The 16,173-nt window shown below is 36.0% G+C and overlaps 1 protein-coding gene across 1 annotated transcript in view; it reads left to right on the forward strand.

The window, feature by feature from the left end:
* PDCD6IP (programmed cell death 6 interacting protein) overlaps positions 1–15,967 on the forward strand; it is a 30,246-nt gene extending 14,279 nt beyond the window's left edge. Inside the window, exons 8-19 of the mRNA XM_010712992.3 lie at positions 2,377–2,493; positions 4,594–4,816; positions 5,511–5,634; positions 6,389–6,566; positions 6,995–7,106; positions 7,824–7,993; positions 8,753–9,001; positions 10,350–10,484; positions 11,372–11,466; positions 13,553–13,685; positions 13,980–14,194; positions 14,983–15,967. Of these exons, the coding sequence (XP_010711294.1) occupies positions 2,377–2,493; positions 4,594–4,816; positions 5,511–5,634; positions 6,389–6,566; positions 6,995–7,106; positions 7,824–7,993; positions 8,753–9,001; positions 10,350–10,484; positions 11,372–11,466; positions 13,553–13,685; positions 13,980–14,194; positions 14,983–15,142 (1,911 nt within the window). The 3' untranslated portion in view covers positions 15,143–15,967. The remainder of the gene's footprint in view (positions 1–2,376; positions 2,494–4,593; positions 4,817–5,510; positions 5,635–6,388; positions 6,567–6,994; positions 7,107–7,823; positions 7,994–8,752; positions 9,002–10,349; positions 10,485–11,371; positions 11,467–13,552; positions 13,686–13,979; positions 14,195–14,982) is intronic.
* Positions 15,968–16,173: the final 206 nt, after the last annotated feature.

A 16,173-nucleotide genomic window follows, 5' to 3' on the forward strand; every position in this document is an offset into this window, starting at 1 on the left:
TGCAGTGTACTTAATGAAATATGCATCACGTGGTATCCTCAAGAAAAGCTGACCATTATTGTTACATTTATGTTATGTGTGAAGCTGTAATTAGAAAAACTGAAGAATCCAGGAAGAAAAATATCACTTACTTTAAATAATTATTAAAAATGTAATTACAGTTATTAAAAAATGTAATTAAAGTGTGTTTACTTACAGCATATTTCACTTAAAGTGAACTTGGAATATTTGATGCCTTCAAGGATACCTTCTTACTTAATATCTTACTGAATTGGGTTTTCAGACTAACATTTCTAATGGGGTTTAATTGGTTTCTAGTCTCAGTGTTTTTGTGTGAAATTTGCTGTCTTGATAACAGGTTATTATGGTGGCATTTATCACCTACTTGTTAATGAAAAGCATGGCTGAAAAAGTGTCTCTTCTTCCTGCCTTCTCCTCTTCCACCTCCAAAGCAGTTTTGATATTTATAAATTACCTCAGTCTAGACTTGACTATTAATTTGAGTGCTCTTAATTTTTGGAAGAAGTGGGAAGATAGTTTTTACCACATTCTTTCAATAACAAGTACTTTAAGAAGTTGGGAAGGTTCTATCAATTATAATTAAATCATAAAACAGTAGGAATTCTTCTGTGCAGTGTGAGATCTTTAATCTTGGATAAGAGGCACTTAATTTTGATATTGTTAGACTCTTGAAATTTGTATGTAGTAAAAGTTGGAGTTTGTCTTCCGTAGTGACTGTGGTGTGAATATCCACAGGAGCATCCCAAGCTGCTCATTTTCAGTTACTTTTCATTAATAGTTTCTAAAACAATGATCCCAGCTTGCAGTGGGTGATCATCATAAAAGTGAAATGTCAAATATACCAAATCTACTAAAACCTACCACCACAGAGGAAAAAAGAAATATTTTTTACCAGTGATAAAATGATTGATGTTTGGTTCAATAACTTAATATGCCCTGTAAGCCACAAAGGTATCCTTAGTGTCATGGCAGTTATTTCCTCTGGAATAAATCATGTCAGTTTTCTCTTTTTTTCCCTGTTTTTCAAACTTTTCTGCAGAGTAGAATCTTGAATTATAGGAACCGTGTAAGGGCTACTCTGCTAAAGTAGAACTGCTAAAGTAAAGTGTGCTTTTTTTATTCTTAAGGACTAAATTACACAAATGCCTTTGCTCTGGACAGTCGGTGACTTTTCAATATATGTGTGGGGAAAAAAAGCCTAAGTTCAATTGATGTTTTACTTGGCTTCAACTCTGGATTCCTTTGTGTGCACATATTTCTTGTTGCATGTGCAGTGGTGTTTTACAGATTGGACCAATTTCTTGCCTAGGTGCTGTGGTTGTAATTGAATTCTGAGGTAATGTGATATAACAGAAGGCCTTGCTTTGTCTTTTGTGATTGTGAATGTTTCTAAACTGTAGATTTGCTCCCTGTTGCAGTTTTACAGTAATCTGTCAATTGGTTATTCGAAATAACATGGTAAGGTTTTCTGGTTCTGTGAGTTAATATCAGCTCTGAGAACCGTTACGTGCTTAGGGGTGTGAAATAAAGTCAACTTGATGTGTCATATTCCAGTTGCAAGGCTTCCTAGTCTGCTGATGTTTCAAGTTGGACTACTCATCTCTGAGGTGCATCAAGGTTGCACAAATGTGAAGAAGCAGGTTTTTGTATGAGTTCTTTACAACATCACTCTGCTTTTCCAGTGCTCCTTGGTTTAAGAAATAGAACAGCAAGGCCAAATCCTTGATCAAAGGCTGTGCCTAATGCTGTTGCCTGCAGTATAATGTTTTCTTCATGTCTTGGTTGGTGTTCCTGTGAAGATAAGTGCGTTCATATGAAAGTCTAAAATGACTTTTAATGGCTTTACATCTTTTGGTTCTTTTTGTTTTTTGTTTTCATGGTTTTAGACTTATTTTCTTGATAGATGTTATTTTCTTGCTGCTACGTATAAAGAAAACCAACCAAACAAAAAAAAATGGTTTTCTCCTCCCACTCCTTCCTCCTCCTTTTAAGAATACTGTCTTGTCTTCGGGGCATTTGGGTGTGTTCTTGCAACTATCCTTCCTAATATATGCATGCATTCCTAATCTCTAGAGTAAATGTTGCGACTTCATGGTTTGAATTTAAACTCTAGTTCATCTAATATAATAGACACCAAGAAACTTACAGCAACAGATTGAAAAAGAAGAAAAAAATTGATTCAATCCATGCCAAGTCGTGTCATCTCTGACATTTACCTCTAATATTTTAACCTATCTAAACCATTAATTGGGTGATTCTAATTTCCTTTTCTTCTTCCTTTTTCTTCCTGCATCCCATGTTGTCTGTGGTGGTTTATGTGGTTGGACTTTCCCTGGTCAGTATTTTTATTTCCAGGAGGTGTTTCCTGTTCTGGCTGCAAAGCACTGCATTATGCAGGCCAATGCAGAATATCATCAGTCTATCCTGGCAAAACAGCAGAAGAAATTTGGTGAAGAAATTGGGAGGTTGCAGGTAGGTAATTTGAATACTTTTTATCTTTTCTGAAAAATATATGGGAAAACTTCAAGTCCTGAAATGTCAGCTGAGTGTCTTAAAACTGAAATAGGCAGGACTGAAACATTCAAAAATTGCAGAGTAATTTATCACATGAATCAAATTATTAGTAGCTGCATAGATGAGAAATAGATCTGTAGCTGTTATAATGATGCATTTTCATTTTGGGGCACTTTGATACCGTTGATCCTGCTTGTTAAATCTGTATCTTTACATTTGCATGTGCTTCTTTCCTCAGAATAGTTAACAGTTCTGTTAATAAATGTTCCTAAGTAATTTTGTCATAAAAAGAAATTAAATTCAGCTTTGTCTATACTTAACTCTTTTAATGCAATCCTGATATAAGTGATTTTTGAAAAACACAAACAGTTGTATTTTTCGTCTTTTTTTTTTTTTTTTGTATCTACACCTGATTTACAGAGGGGCTTATTTATAATATAGCAATGGGTAAGATCTTCTCACTATTTCAGTGTAGTATAGTAAAAATATCTTAAATTAACAGTTTTCTTCAAGTTTCTGGTTCTTGAGAAAGGGAAATAGGAAGTACCATTTTGTCTAGGGATCCATGTGCTCTATTAATAACAGGAAAGTTACAAGATAGAGTTATTGTGTTGACATTTTAGAAGTTACTGTTACAAGTTTTTTGGTGAAGAATGAAGGTATACCTCTGTACCTTTCTCTTGACTTCCAAATCCATCTAGCAGAGCTCTTTTTTTCTCTAGGATTGCACTGCTAGAGAATCTTCGAGTTTTTTTTTTAAATGTTTGCCACTAACAGATCTGTCTAGATCAGATTTACTATTAATTTGTATTGTTAATAAGCTTCTGCCCTTGATTTCATGTAGAGTTCTGGTACAAAAAATATCCCTTCATGCTTGATAGTTGAGATGTTTTTGTGAAGTCTGAAGGGAAGTATGCCATTATTACTTATTTCAGTACTGCCTCGTGAATGGTGCAAAAAGTCCTGTCTTATTTTACTAAACTAGAGACTTGCTGTCCTTTCTGCTCATGTTTTTTAAAAATTTCAGATGCTATGAAGTGCTACTCTTTGTTTTCTCTTTTTAAAAACTAAACCAAATTAGGCTGGGGAGAAATAGAACATTTGTTACGAATTTTCAAGTTAAAGTATGTATGATGCCTACCTGTTTCTTCTGTCGTTTCCTGTTTCTGGCACATGCTTGTTAGTCTGCAGTAATAGGGAGGAGGGGGATGCAACAGAACTGCTGGTGGGTGATTTCTTACAAAGTCTTAGCAAACTTCAGTTTTATTTGTAATACAGCTCTGGACGTCCCTCCATTGTACAATCCTCAGAAGTTTCAGTTCTTGACTTTCTGTGCTTTTATGTAGGCCTTGAGTAAAATTGCCTTTTAAATATGTTGGTTTTACGTATTTGCAACACGAATGTGATCAGGATGGAACAAATACCATCTAAGGACAGTGTCTTGTCCTGCATTTCTCTTGCAGTAAATTGGGTGTAGGAAGGCCGGAGATCTTAGGGCTTTATGTAGCTTTGGCAAACAGAAGTGAAGAGGCAGCGGTATTTGTGTTTTAATTTGTAGTAGGACCCAGCAACACTTCTGAGCTCAAGGTTAGACAGGTATTAGCAGTAGGGGTGGAGACCAGGACTTTGGCTTTGCTTCTTCTATGCCCTTGAGCAAGATTTGAGAAATTTCTGTGATACCTGTGAAAGCAAGCTTTGAATTTAAATTGACCTGGAAATGACTTGGTGACTTCTTTTGTAAACAGGTTTTTGAAGTGTCACTGCCTTTAACCTGTGATCCCTATAAGATTTGGCTGTGAGGCTTGCTCACTGATTTTTTATTTTTAAATAAGCAACTTCAATTAATTTTTAATTTCAATTTTGATGCCCAGTAAAAATTATTCCACTTCTTAAAGAAAAGAATAATATCAGTCATACTGATATGGTATGACTCCAGCTTTGGTAATCATACAGCTTTGGTAGTTAAGACACGTGATCAACTGGGAAGCTAATCTTTTTTTAAAATAAATATATTAGAACAGTATCTTTTCTCTAACTTTAACTCTTTTAATTTCCTAGCATGCAGCAGACTTGGTGAAAACAGTGGCGTCTCGTTATGATGAATACATCAATGTTAAAGATTTGGTTGACAAAATCAACCGTGCGCTTACAGCTGCCAAAAAAGATAACGACTTCATTTATCATGACCGTGTTCCTGACCTGAAAGATTTGGAGCCCATTGGGAAAGCCAGCCTTGTCAAGTCTACTCCAGTTGCCGTGCCCCTCAGTCAGAAATTCACTGGTGAGCAAAGTTTGCCAAGCACAGGGTAATTGCTACCTTGTAAAATGTGCCTAGCCACTAAAGCTTGTTTGTGCCATGAAAAAGTAGGTGTTTACTTGTGAATTATTAAGTTCACTCAGTGTCTTTGAAAGTATTACTTTTTTCAATTTGATGTTTTTCATCTTGAGAATAAAATGTACTGGAAGAAAAAAAACACAATATAAATCATTATCTGCAATGTAATCTTAAAGATTTTTCACAGCAGCTGTTTTTTCCCATATTAAACCAATCTTTATAACTTCGAAGGAGCAATGATACAGGGGAAAACATCAAATTATACGGTCTTTGCTAACCTACTTGCTGGCCTTCCTTAAAGCTGACAAATACCAGTTTGGCTGAGCAGGGGGTTCTGAAAAATGGTCTTCTCTCTTTCCTTTTGTTCCCTTTAGGAAAAAAAAAAAAAAGCTTAAGGAAGGTATGATATTTAGTCCTACAACTGTCAATGAAATGCTTTTATGTTATTTTAACTCAGTTTTGGTCTTAGATGGAAATCCAATGCATTAAAATAAAGACCTTTAGAAATTTATTTTAACACACCTTAGGGAGTGGAGGAGAAGTATCTTAAAGTACAGCCTGTACTGAAGAGCCATGAAGATGGTTGCATCCTCTTACCTCCACAGTACAACTTCAGTAATCTATACTTCTTTCATTGTAGACCTGTTTGAGAAGATGGTTCCCTTGCAAGTTCAGCAATCTGTGAGTGTTTATAACCAGAGAAAGGCAGATCTAGTAAACAGGCTAATTGCCCAGATGAGAGAAGCCACAAATTTGGCAAATGGGTAAGTATGGCTGCTTCTTAACTTCATCAAGAGGAGTTATGGAACACCCTCTAAACACTAATTGCCTTGTACTCTGTATGTCTCCAGACTACAGTGAAGTCTTTTGTTACTGCTGTATGGTAGGCTAGCAAACGTCCAAGTTCAGCGGGGGTGTTGAGAACTACTTGTCTGCGGATATTAAGGCTAAAAGTATCAGAAGAACTAATGGCATTTCATTTTTTTCAGTCTTTTCAGTTTTTAAGAGCCTGGCACTTCTTCTGAAAGAAATCCACTATCATTAATCTAGAAGGATTTTCACATTTCAGTGGTCAGCTTAATTGAACCAATGATAAGATACATCATCTCCCACCTCCAAAGATTTTTTTTTAAATAATAATAGTAATAATAATAATAATAATAATAATAATTAAAAAACCCTACAAAGATGGAAAATGTAACTCAAGGCAATTGGTTATTGAACTACCAGGTAGTTGCTACTGAAAATCTGTGCCATATTTGTTAGAAGCTGGGAGTCTAGGATTTGTTTAGCTTTTAAGAGCATTGAAAGAGCTGCTTTTTTGTTTTTTGTGAGGTATACTACACGAATAAGTTCCAAGTACTCACTTTGACCTTTTTGTCCAATGGCATGTTAAGTACTGTGTTTCCATTCTTTTATTGACTGTGTGAATGTTTATTTGAATAGCAATGCTATTTATAGGGTAAAATTACCTTAACACTGTAGACAAGGTACTGTATAACATGTTTACTCTTTCAGAGTGTTGGCTTCCCTCAATCTTCCGGCTGCTATAGAAGATGTGTCTGGTGATACTGTTCCTCAGTCTATTTTGAACAAATCTAAGGCTGTGATTGAACAGGGAGGAGTTCAGACTATTGATCAGCTGATCAAAGATCTACCTGAACTGCTACAAAGGAACAAAGAAATATTAGATGAAGTAAGCTCAGCAACTGCTAACACTAAAACATCCTTAAACACAGCAACCTAATTGGTTTTCTTTAAAGGCCCACCTCAAGGTGCACGGTTATCCAAAATACTTGTAACTCCTTAAAATCACAGTGCTTATAGTAGCATTAAAAATTGTGCTTGTGATAGCACTTTAAATGTTTAGTCCATGTATGCAAAAGCTGCACTGTCATGTAAGTGAACACACAAGTGTTTTGTTTTTAACATCAAGGTGGGGGAAGTGGGGAAACATTCTGTAAAAACCTGGATCATTTATGCCATATTTGTCCTTTTCTATTTGCAAATTATAATTATGAAATATAGGTACGCATTCTTTTTATTTCTTAAACTAGCTGTATACTTTGTAGCTATTTCATGTTTACAAGGCATGATAATGCATATACACTTCTAACTCTTCAGTCACTGCGGTTATTAGATGAGGAAGAAACTACAGACAACGAACTCCGAACAAAATTCAAAGAACGTTGGCAGCGAACACCATCCAATGATCTCTATAAACCTTTAAGGGCAGGTAAAGTTCATACTTCGTGACTTGAATCCAAGGGGTGTTCTAAAGTGTCCTTACGTAAACTGAAATAGTTTTTACATATTATGTTGTATTAATTTTGAAGATAAATCTCAATTTAGGAGAGTGTGTGCTGAAATATCCTTATGCAATCTGTACTACTGTTTGGAGTTGAGAGTTGATATTATGGCAGAGAATTTTTGGATGCTTCATCATCCCTGGAGTGAACATATGTGCTGATATTCAGAAATAATATATAACAAAAAATGGCCGCCCTTCTAAGAACTTGTTTTCAGTTACCACTTAAGTGGGTCTTTTAGTGCTTCTTTCTTTGTATGTCAGCCTTTAAAAATTATCTCCTAAGGCGTTTTTTCTTTGATTTGTGTAGTTTGCTTTTTAGCAGTTTGTCATAATACTTACAATCATCACCATAGCAGGCTTTCTGTTCTTGATGTGTATTGTTGGGAAGGTAGCAAGGTACTGCCACCGGTGCCTTAATTAAGTAACGTTTTACAGGCTTTAAAATCGGAGTGGTTCAAACTGAGTGTTAAAATACTTTCATATGCCTCTCTGGACAATTGATATAATTGCCTTGTTTGTGTACTGTTTCTAAATGAAGCTTAAAACTTTGTCTTAAATCATAAAAGTGTGGTCTTGTGTTTGCATGCATGGCCTGGTGCAGGACAAGTTTTGAAATATTACCATTTTTCTTCCCACCACCAGAGGGAGCCAACTTCCATAATATCTTGAATAAAGCTGTGCAAGCAGATGGACAGGTTAGAGAAGGCTATCAGTCTCACCGGGATACCATTGCACTTCTCTGTAAGCCAGAGGCAGAACTCAATGCAGCCATTCCTTCTGCCAACCCAGCAAAAACATTACAAGGGAGCGAGGTAAAGCATGGAAATTAGTCTCTGTTTTGTATAGAAGGATTATTCATCTAACTAAATATACTCAAGTGAACTGATGTGTAAGCTGTTCCTTAGCAGCTCTTGTTTAGTCACAGTTAATACAGGGGACAGCACTTCAAAAATGTTTTCTATACTTTGTTTTGTGTAAAATCTGCTGAAGTATATTTTATGCTTACTGTAAGCAAGTTTAGTTGTTAAGCAAAGCAGAATTGGTTGACAAACTTGTAAGAGGAGCAGTACTGGATGTGTACTTTCTTATAGGGTGGTGTAGGGGAGTACTCAGGCTCTTGGAGCAGTTAGACAAAAAAAAAAACAGTACTTCTAAGCATTAGGTAATTATGTCTATCTGCTTTTGAAGAAAGTCGTGGCTCATTAACAATGATATGCTATTTGTTTTCTTCTAGAAGTGCTTTGAAATCAGTATATGTAGCTTGCCATGTTTAGAATATTGTACTGGAAGTTACCTGATCTTTAAATAACAACAACAAAAAAATCATAGTTATTCACTGTTTTTAGTTGGAAGCAAATCTGTAGAAGAGAAGATAGCTTAAGGAATGCTTGAAGTTGCTTGTTTCTTTGTGTTTTGTCCTTAATCATGCATCCTTAAAATGTCATTTTAAACACATAAATAAAAGCTCATACAGTAGTGTCGCTGGTGCAATATAGAAAATAAATAATACAGTATATACTTCTGCAATAATTCTTCTAAACATATTAATTTCTGACAATTTTATTACCTAGGTCGTTAATGTATTAAAAACTTTGCTGGCTAGTCTGGATGAAGTCAAGAAGGAGAGAGAACAACTGGAAAATGACCTAAAATCTGTAAATTTTGACATGACGAATAAATTCCTGACTGCACTCGCACAGGATGGTGCTATCAATGAGGAGGCTATCTCTGTGACAGAGTTGGACAGAATTTATGGAAGTTACACACAGAAAGTGCAGGAATCACTGAAAAAGCAGGAAGAACTTCTCAAAAACATTCAGGTGCAATAGCTTGTCTTCATTATATCTTATATCGTCCTTACTCTCAACATAAACAGTAACAATTCTTTAACATTTCCAGTGCTGTAGAAATCTCACTTCGCTTTCTATTCTGTTTTGCTGTGGACTCTTATTGTAGACCAGCTGATACTCCTTTACTCATTGATCACTGAGAAATAGCTGGAAAGAAAAACAGATTTCTAGTGAACTCTGCCAGAGTTCCAGTGTAAATTTCCTTGGACTGTCTTTAGCCCAGTAATGCAGATTGTTTTGCCCTAGAAGAAATTTATCTGTGCAAGAGGTTTTGGGTTGATTTAACTATCTTTCTCCTCACCCCATCACCCCATCTTGATAGCCATCTGTGAGATAACAGGAGATCGGTCTTGGTTGTCTGCTAGAAGATGTTTTTTCTCTCTGAAGCAAGTTTTGGTTTATTCCTTGCTGCTCTTCACAATCTGCTTGACTTCCAGATCAAAGTAAAAACAATGAGAATTTCTCAAAGTGTGAATTATAATCTTAACCTTAATTTGTCATTAACACTTGAGATGGATGTGATAGAAGAGGAAATCCTAGTGCTTAGTCAAGTAAGAACAGTTGGTTGAGTAATCATGGAGCCTGTTTGCATGCAAGGTTACTTGCAACTTCTGACTGCAACTGGCACTTGGAAGAATATAGATAAGAAACTCTTCAATAAGGAACAAGTTGTTTCTTAATCACCACGTGGCTCTGTTTGACAGACATTTTACATTTGTGTATTTCTTAACATAATTACTTCTAAAAATCTTGATGGATATTGCTTGGATGCTTGAGTGTCCTGGAATTCAAGTTTGTTGGCTGCTTCTGGCAGCTGAAGTTATCTTTTAAGTCTGATTTTTCCCATAGAAATGAGTTGGTGATCCTTCAGTCAGTTTTCCACTTTGCTGGCCTTTTAATAACTTGCCAATGTCAACCAAATTTGAGGTAGAGCTTCCTAAATATACTAGCACTCAATGTGATTTCATGAATATCAGTGGAGTATAGTGCAGCAGAAAGAGCCTAATTAGTATATCCTCTAAAGGAGTGTCTGCAGTAGGAGCTAAAGAATTATCTGGAGGCCAGCCCAAACGAAACAGATAATTAGCTGTTACCTACTGGCAGTTAGTTAACACATACATAGTTCTGAAATAGCCACTGCACTTGGCAGTCAGTGTGTGTCAGGAAGTACGTTGTGTGGCTGGAAGGTGATCAAGGTGGGTGTTGGGAAAAAGAGGGTAGAAACACTGAATAAAACTAAAAACAGAAGGTACAGAATCTTACATGGAACCATTCTGCATTATTTTCCCTCCTCACTTTTTCCCTTTGTCTTTTTAAGAATGCACATCAGGATTTTTCAAAGATGAAACAATCAAACAACGAATCCAATTTGAGAGAAGAAGTTTTGAAGAACTTAGCTGTAGCAAATGACAACTTCGTGGAACTCCTCGCCAATTTAAAGGAAGGCACAAAGGTACAGTAATAACTGAAGAATTGGAAGAATCTTTTATCTACTCAGTCAGATGTGAATCAAAAGTCATAAACTGTGTAGTGCTAAGTGGGACGTACATTTTGGGGGATTTTACTGCAGAAGTGAGGACAGTGAATTGCTTGAAAGTTGATTGTTTTTGCACGTGTTCATCTCTGAAAAGTGAGCTTTTGAGTGTTGTTTTATATTAAAATAGGAAAAGCTATTAATTATACTGGGCTGTTTAACGCTGAATTACCCACATAAGCTGTTTTATTTGAGGAATTTATGCTATGGTAATTAATCTGCTTATCAAATTTGTGTTTTATATACTGCTAATATATATATATATATATATATATATAGGTGAGAAAAGGTGGGAGGAGGGTTTTATTCAGCCTGCTTTCTTGATCTAGTCTTCCAGATTGCTTCCTGCTACTTTAATATTAAGTACTTTTGCTAGTTTATTGAATTGATAACCTTCTAGACGAAAAAAAATTAGAAAACAAATCAGATGCGTGGAACTGACTGAAGGTGGTAAAATAATAAGTCAAAAATAATAATTTAAAAAAGAAACAACAGAAAACCCCACTTAACAAATAATCAACTAACAACGATCCAAGTTTTGTTCTATTTTAAATAGATTTTCTAATTGTTTTGAATTATTTATGTGTTTTAATATTGATTATGTGCAATTGGATGGTATTACAGACATGGGCAGCAGCTGACTAGTATGTGCTTTTGCAAAAAGTGTAAAATGCAGTTGCAATTTCTGCTGGAATGGTAGGCTGTGATCAATGTAGTAGCATAATGCCTGTAACAGTCTGTGTGTAGAAAAATGCTGCTGTGGAATCTGAAACTCTTGGTTGAACATGTTTAATTTTTGTTACTAGTTTTACAATGAGCTGACAGAAATCCTTCTGAAGTTCCAAAACAAATGCAGTGACATTGTCTTTGCTCGCAAGACTGAAAGAGATGAACTGCTCAAGTAAGATTTAAATATTTTACGTGTTGTAGAAATCGTTCAGCATTTATCAGACATAATCATTGGAGACAAATTTGTTACGGTACTTGATGACATGAGGCATTCCACACACATCCTTCCTTTTGCTTTACATGTTAACCCTGCTCTCTTTTCTTGACGTTCAAAACTACAAAAGTAATAGAATAAGTGAATGGTGAATTCTGCTTTGAATTCTATTCTCTGGTTCCCTATACAGTTTAGCATGAATCTTTTTCATCTTAGCATGATTTTACTCTACTTCATTTTTTTTGCATGTGTCTGGTAATCATATTCTTCCTCCTGAGGAAGTTTTGATTTTTGTTCCTTGCCTCTGCTGTTATACTGGCTTGGGAGGTCAGCTAAATGCTTTAGCATCCGTCGTTCATGCCCCTCAGTGTAGTGGAGGGAAAGAAATAGATGTTCCATCTATGATCCAGTCTGTCCCTTTGTTATTGTTTAGGTTGTGCACGTTGCCCTTGCTACTGAAGGAAGGCAAGTAGATTTTGTCCTTCATGTGAAGGAAGCAACAGTTTTCTGTTGTCAAGCTCCCATGCATGTGACTAGGATAGTACAGTATGCTTGAAATGTAATTTTTAGGCACTTGATTTGAGAGGAAACGATAATTGATATTACTTACTATTTTCAGCTGTCTACAGCAAAGCACATAGACTATTGTAAAAAAGGCTAATTAGTAAAGTTTCAGCTGGTGAAAATACAAGTTTTTTTTGTACCATGTCATGAATGAGATGCTCAGCCCTCAAATTGTATCTTTTCTAACCTCATCCTTTTTAAAACTGCTTTTAATCACTTGGATGTTGTGCTTTTAAATAAATTCCTTGCAACTGTATACAACCCCTTCCATCTTTTTTTCACATCTATTTTTTTCCTCCTTCATACACAAATGAAGTTCAGAAGCTCTAAGCCTAATGAAGGCTTAGTTCTTAATATTTTTACATCTCCTATATGTTAATAATCACTGTTAAAGCTTTACATTTATTGCCTCATACATAACCTGTTCACTGACCAACTCTCGTCACTCAGAGACAATCAGATTTGGGATGCCTGTAGTATATGATGCCAAATGTATTTCTCAGTTTGAGTACTAAAATAGTGTGGTGAGCACTGTGTGTTTCTCCTGTTCCTCCATTAAAATCAAGTACTGGCTGTGGGCTATGCCTTCACTTACTGAAAGTTAATTTGTTGATCTGGAGGTCTCACTGAGGTGGTGTTTTAAGCTTTACAGTTGATGTTTGGTCACTGGGTGCCAGAATACACACTTAACTCTGAAGCTTACCACTTTTCTGTAAGCCAGCAATCTCTGCTGTGTAATTTTAAGAAGAAAATTATGAATTCCTTCTCCGAGTTGCATCTTTTTCTAAGATGTTAAGATTAGTTTTGATAGTTTCAGCATAATGATGTTGAAAAGTAATTCCACTGTCTGCTACAAATAGTTTGACATATACATATGAGTCATTGCTTTTTTTCCCTACAAATCGAGTTACCAGTTCTGTTCTGCTCTGAGCTCACCTCTGCGTGCTGTGTTTCAGAATGCCAGGTGCAATGTGCTAGCTGCTGCATCCTGTTATGTATCTTATCTGTCACTTTTTTGTGCAGAATTTTTTCCAACTTTAAATGCATCCTAACGTGTTTTGGAGAATCTGCCAAGTGCTGTATTTTTTTGCACTGAAACATACCCTACATTCACCTGAATATGTAGCTTTGATCTACTTGCTCAGAATTTTCATGATGAACTGACTGTAAAATTTCACTATTTAGTGGACGCTAAACATGATGCCAATGCTTCCTTTTATTTTATCAAAGTAGTGTCCAGGAGTCATGATCTATACCAAATACTGACTTGGAACATAAAGATATTATTAGAAAATAAATATAACCCTTAATCAAAGGTTTTGCTGGAAGATTTTCTCTGATTAAAGTGATATAACTCCAAATTGTTTGAGCTAGCTCACCGATTAAGCTCTCAATACTAGGTTTAGTTCCTTTTTTTAAGGAGTTGTTATATACTTCTTTTTTAATAAAGTTTATATGTATGCTTATCTGTTTTTAATAGAGATTTGCAACAAAGCATTGCTAGGGAGCCCAGTGCACCCTCCATTCCTCTGCCTACTTATCAGACCACGCCAGCTGGAGGAACTAAGCCTGCTGCTCCATCAACTCCCACTCCAGCACCCAGAACCATGGTGGTAAATATGTTACAGAATTAGTGGGTTGAAAGTAGGTCTGTTCTTTGAACTCTATGCTGATCTATAACCTTACATATATTGTTCCTTAATGTACTGGAGGAACGTGTATTATATCCTGCTGGTGTTAATAATTTATATGTCTGAAATTGAATGTTTATTGCTTTGCATTATCTGTGTGAAGTAAATATAGAGTATCTATTTAAAAAGTAAGAAATAAGCCAACCACATAACCATAGATTTTGATTCTATGGCTTCCTGAAAGAAGCTCCAATTTGATTAATCTTCTCTTGTTAGGGTACTAAACCACAGCCACCAGCACGGCCACCACCACCAGTGATTTCTGCAGCAAGCAGTTCCCCATCTGCATCAGCACCCTCTGGAACAGCTGCAGCACCTCCTTCTGCTCCTGCTGCTCCTACTCCAGCTCCAGCTCCAGGAGCCAGTGCATCAAGCACTCTGCCTTCACAGGCACAGGGACCTCCTTACCCAACTTATCCAGGTTACCCAGGGTATGTTATGGGAGTATTTATGTTGTGGAATGTTAACGCAGTCTAAAAGCACTTGTTTGTTACTTGTGACGTATTTAAATCTGTTATCACTGAAGATAACGGATTTTACAGAAATGTTTAGTGTTCTCAAGGCATGATGGTTTTTTTTTTTTCAGTTTCAATCATGTAATTCTTACTAGAATTATTTGCACATAGCATTTGTGGAGGGTTCGCTTTGCTTGAGGCAATTTTTACTTCAACATTTTCCTGTTTAAAGAGAAAGGGAGATAGGACTGCAATTCCTTAACTATGCTTTGTGGACCATCGTCATTCCTCCCATAATTAGTTGGTGTTTATCTCCTAAGTGTTGGCATATCATTTTTCAATTCCCAGTGTCTTACTGAAGATGACAATATACAGAATAAATTCTATTTGAGTAGTGTGCTATCTTCTGATCCTTTTTTCATCTTTCTGGAGAGGATTTTGAGGCTGCTGCTGTCTCTTTCAGAAGCAGACTCTTAAAATGTTAAAATATTTATAATGATATTCAACACAAAAAATCAATTTGGATCACTTCAAGTTACATTCCTCTACCTTCTGTCTGTATTTCTGCTCCATGCGTTATACCTCTTTTTGTTTTGTCCTTAAAAGTTGCCACGCTTCCTGCTGCACATAAAGAAGCATGAAAAGAAAGCATGTGCAGTGATTGCATGTCTTTTTGTCTATTAAGGAGTTATATGATGTTGTTTGCAAATTGACATAGGCAGTGTTTTGCAACTAAGGTATGTTTTTTCTTTTTCTTCACGCAGGTATTGCCAAATGCCAATGCCAATAGGCTATAACCCATACATGTATGGTCAGTATGCGCCGTATGCCCCATCACCTGTATTTCAAAACCCTGGACAACCACCATATCCTCAGCAACCTGGATACCCTTTTCCTCAACAGCCTTATTTCCCACAGCAATAATATATCTGCGACAAAACTCTGCTTGTTAAAAATCTTGGAGAAATTTGCAATAAGCATACTAAAACTTTAGCTTCCGTTAATGTATCATACTGAACTGTATGCAGTCTATAACTCTTGTTTATTCTTAACTGCTCAAAAATGTCTAGGTGGGTTTTTGATTACACTAAACACTGAGATCAGGCGTGGCATATAGACTGTAGAGCAATGCCAGAATTAGAACCTAGTTCAGTGGTCTGAAAACTCTACACTACATGTTGACTAGCCCAAAATGTTTCTTTGCAAAAATCCTTCAAATAACAAGTGGGATCAGATGAGCAAAATGAAGCAGGGTGTGCACTGGGTGTGATATATTCTATGAAACTATATAGCCTTTCCTTCAATACTCCATTGGTTTGTATTTTTTTTTTGAGTTTAGTTAAAATATGCTATTTTGTCTAATAATCAAGACCTTGTAAATCATTGGTTAAAAATAAATTACATAAGAATGGTTTAAATATTTAGCATTTTCATTACCAGAAAAATGTATTGTGATGTATTGTCTCTTAGATTCTTCCATTTATCCCTTGACTTACACTTGACCATAACACAAAACCAACTTTGAGTGCTTAGCCTTACAATTGAATTTCAACCTCTTCTTGAGCTTTTTTGTTGTTGTTGACGGTCTGTAACTAACCATTTAGATATATAGCAGATAAAGTCGTGCGGGTAGAATCCTGTACCTCTGAAGTGCATTTGATTAAAAAGTGCTGATTACCACTTTAAAATAATGGTTGCTCTCATCTCAAGAACCCTTTTTAAAAGAAGGGAGTTGAATCACGGTCCTTGTTAGAAGAGCAGTGGTTGGTTGGTATATAACCCATGTTTTTCTGAGAAAAGTTGATCAGAAATGTGTAATGACTTAACATAGGGCAGCTACTGATTGTTGGAATTTTCCAGATTGTTTTTATGTGATTTTTCCCTCCAGCCCCTCAAAGTGTAACGCATTCCCTCAGAGAGGTCATAATGAGTGGAGAAACAGGTCTTTTTTTTTT

This window comes from Meleagris gallopavo, chromosome 6 (genome assembly GCF_000146605.3).
Source record: "Meleagris gallopavo isolate NT-WF06-2002-E0010 breed Aviagen turkey brand Nicholas breeding stock chromosome 6, Turkey_5.1, whole genome shotgun sequence".
Taxonomy (NCBI): Eukaryota; Metazoa; Chordata; class Aves; order Galliformes; family Phasianidae; genus Meleagris; species Meleagris gallopavo.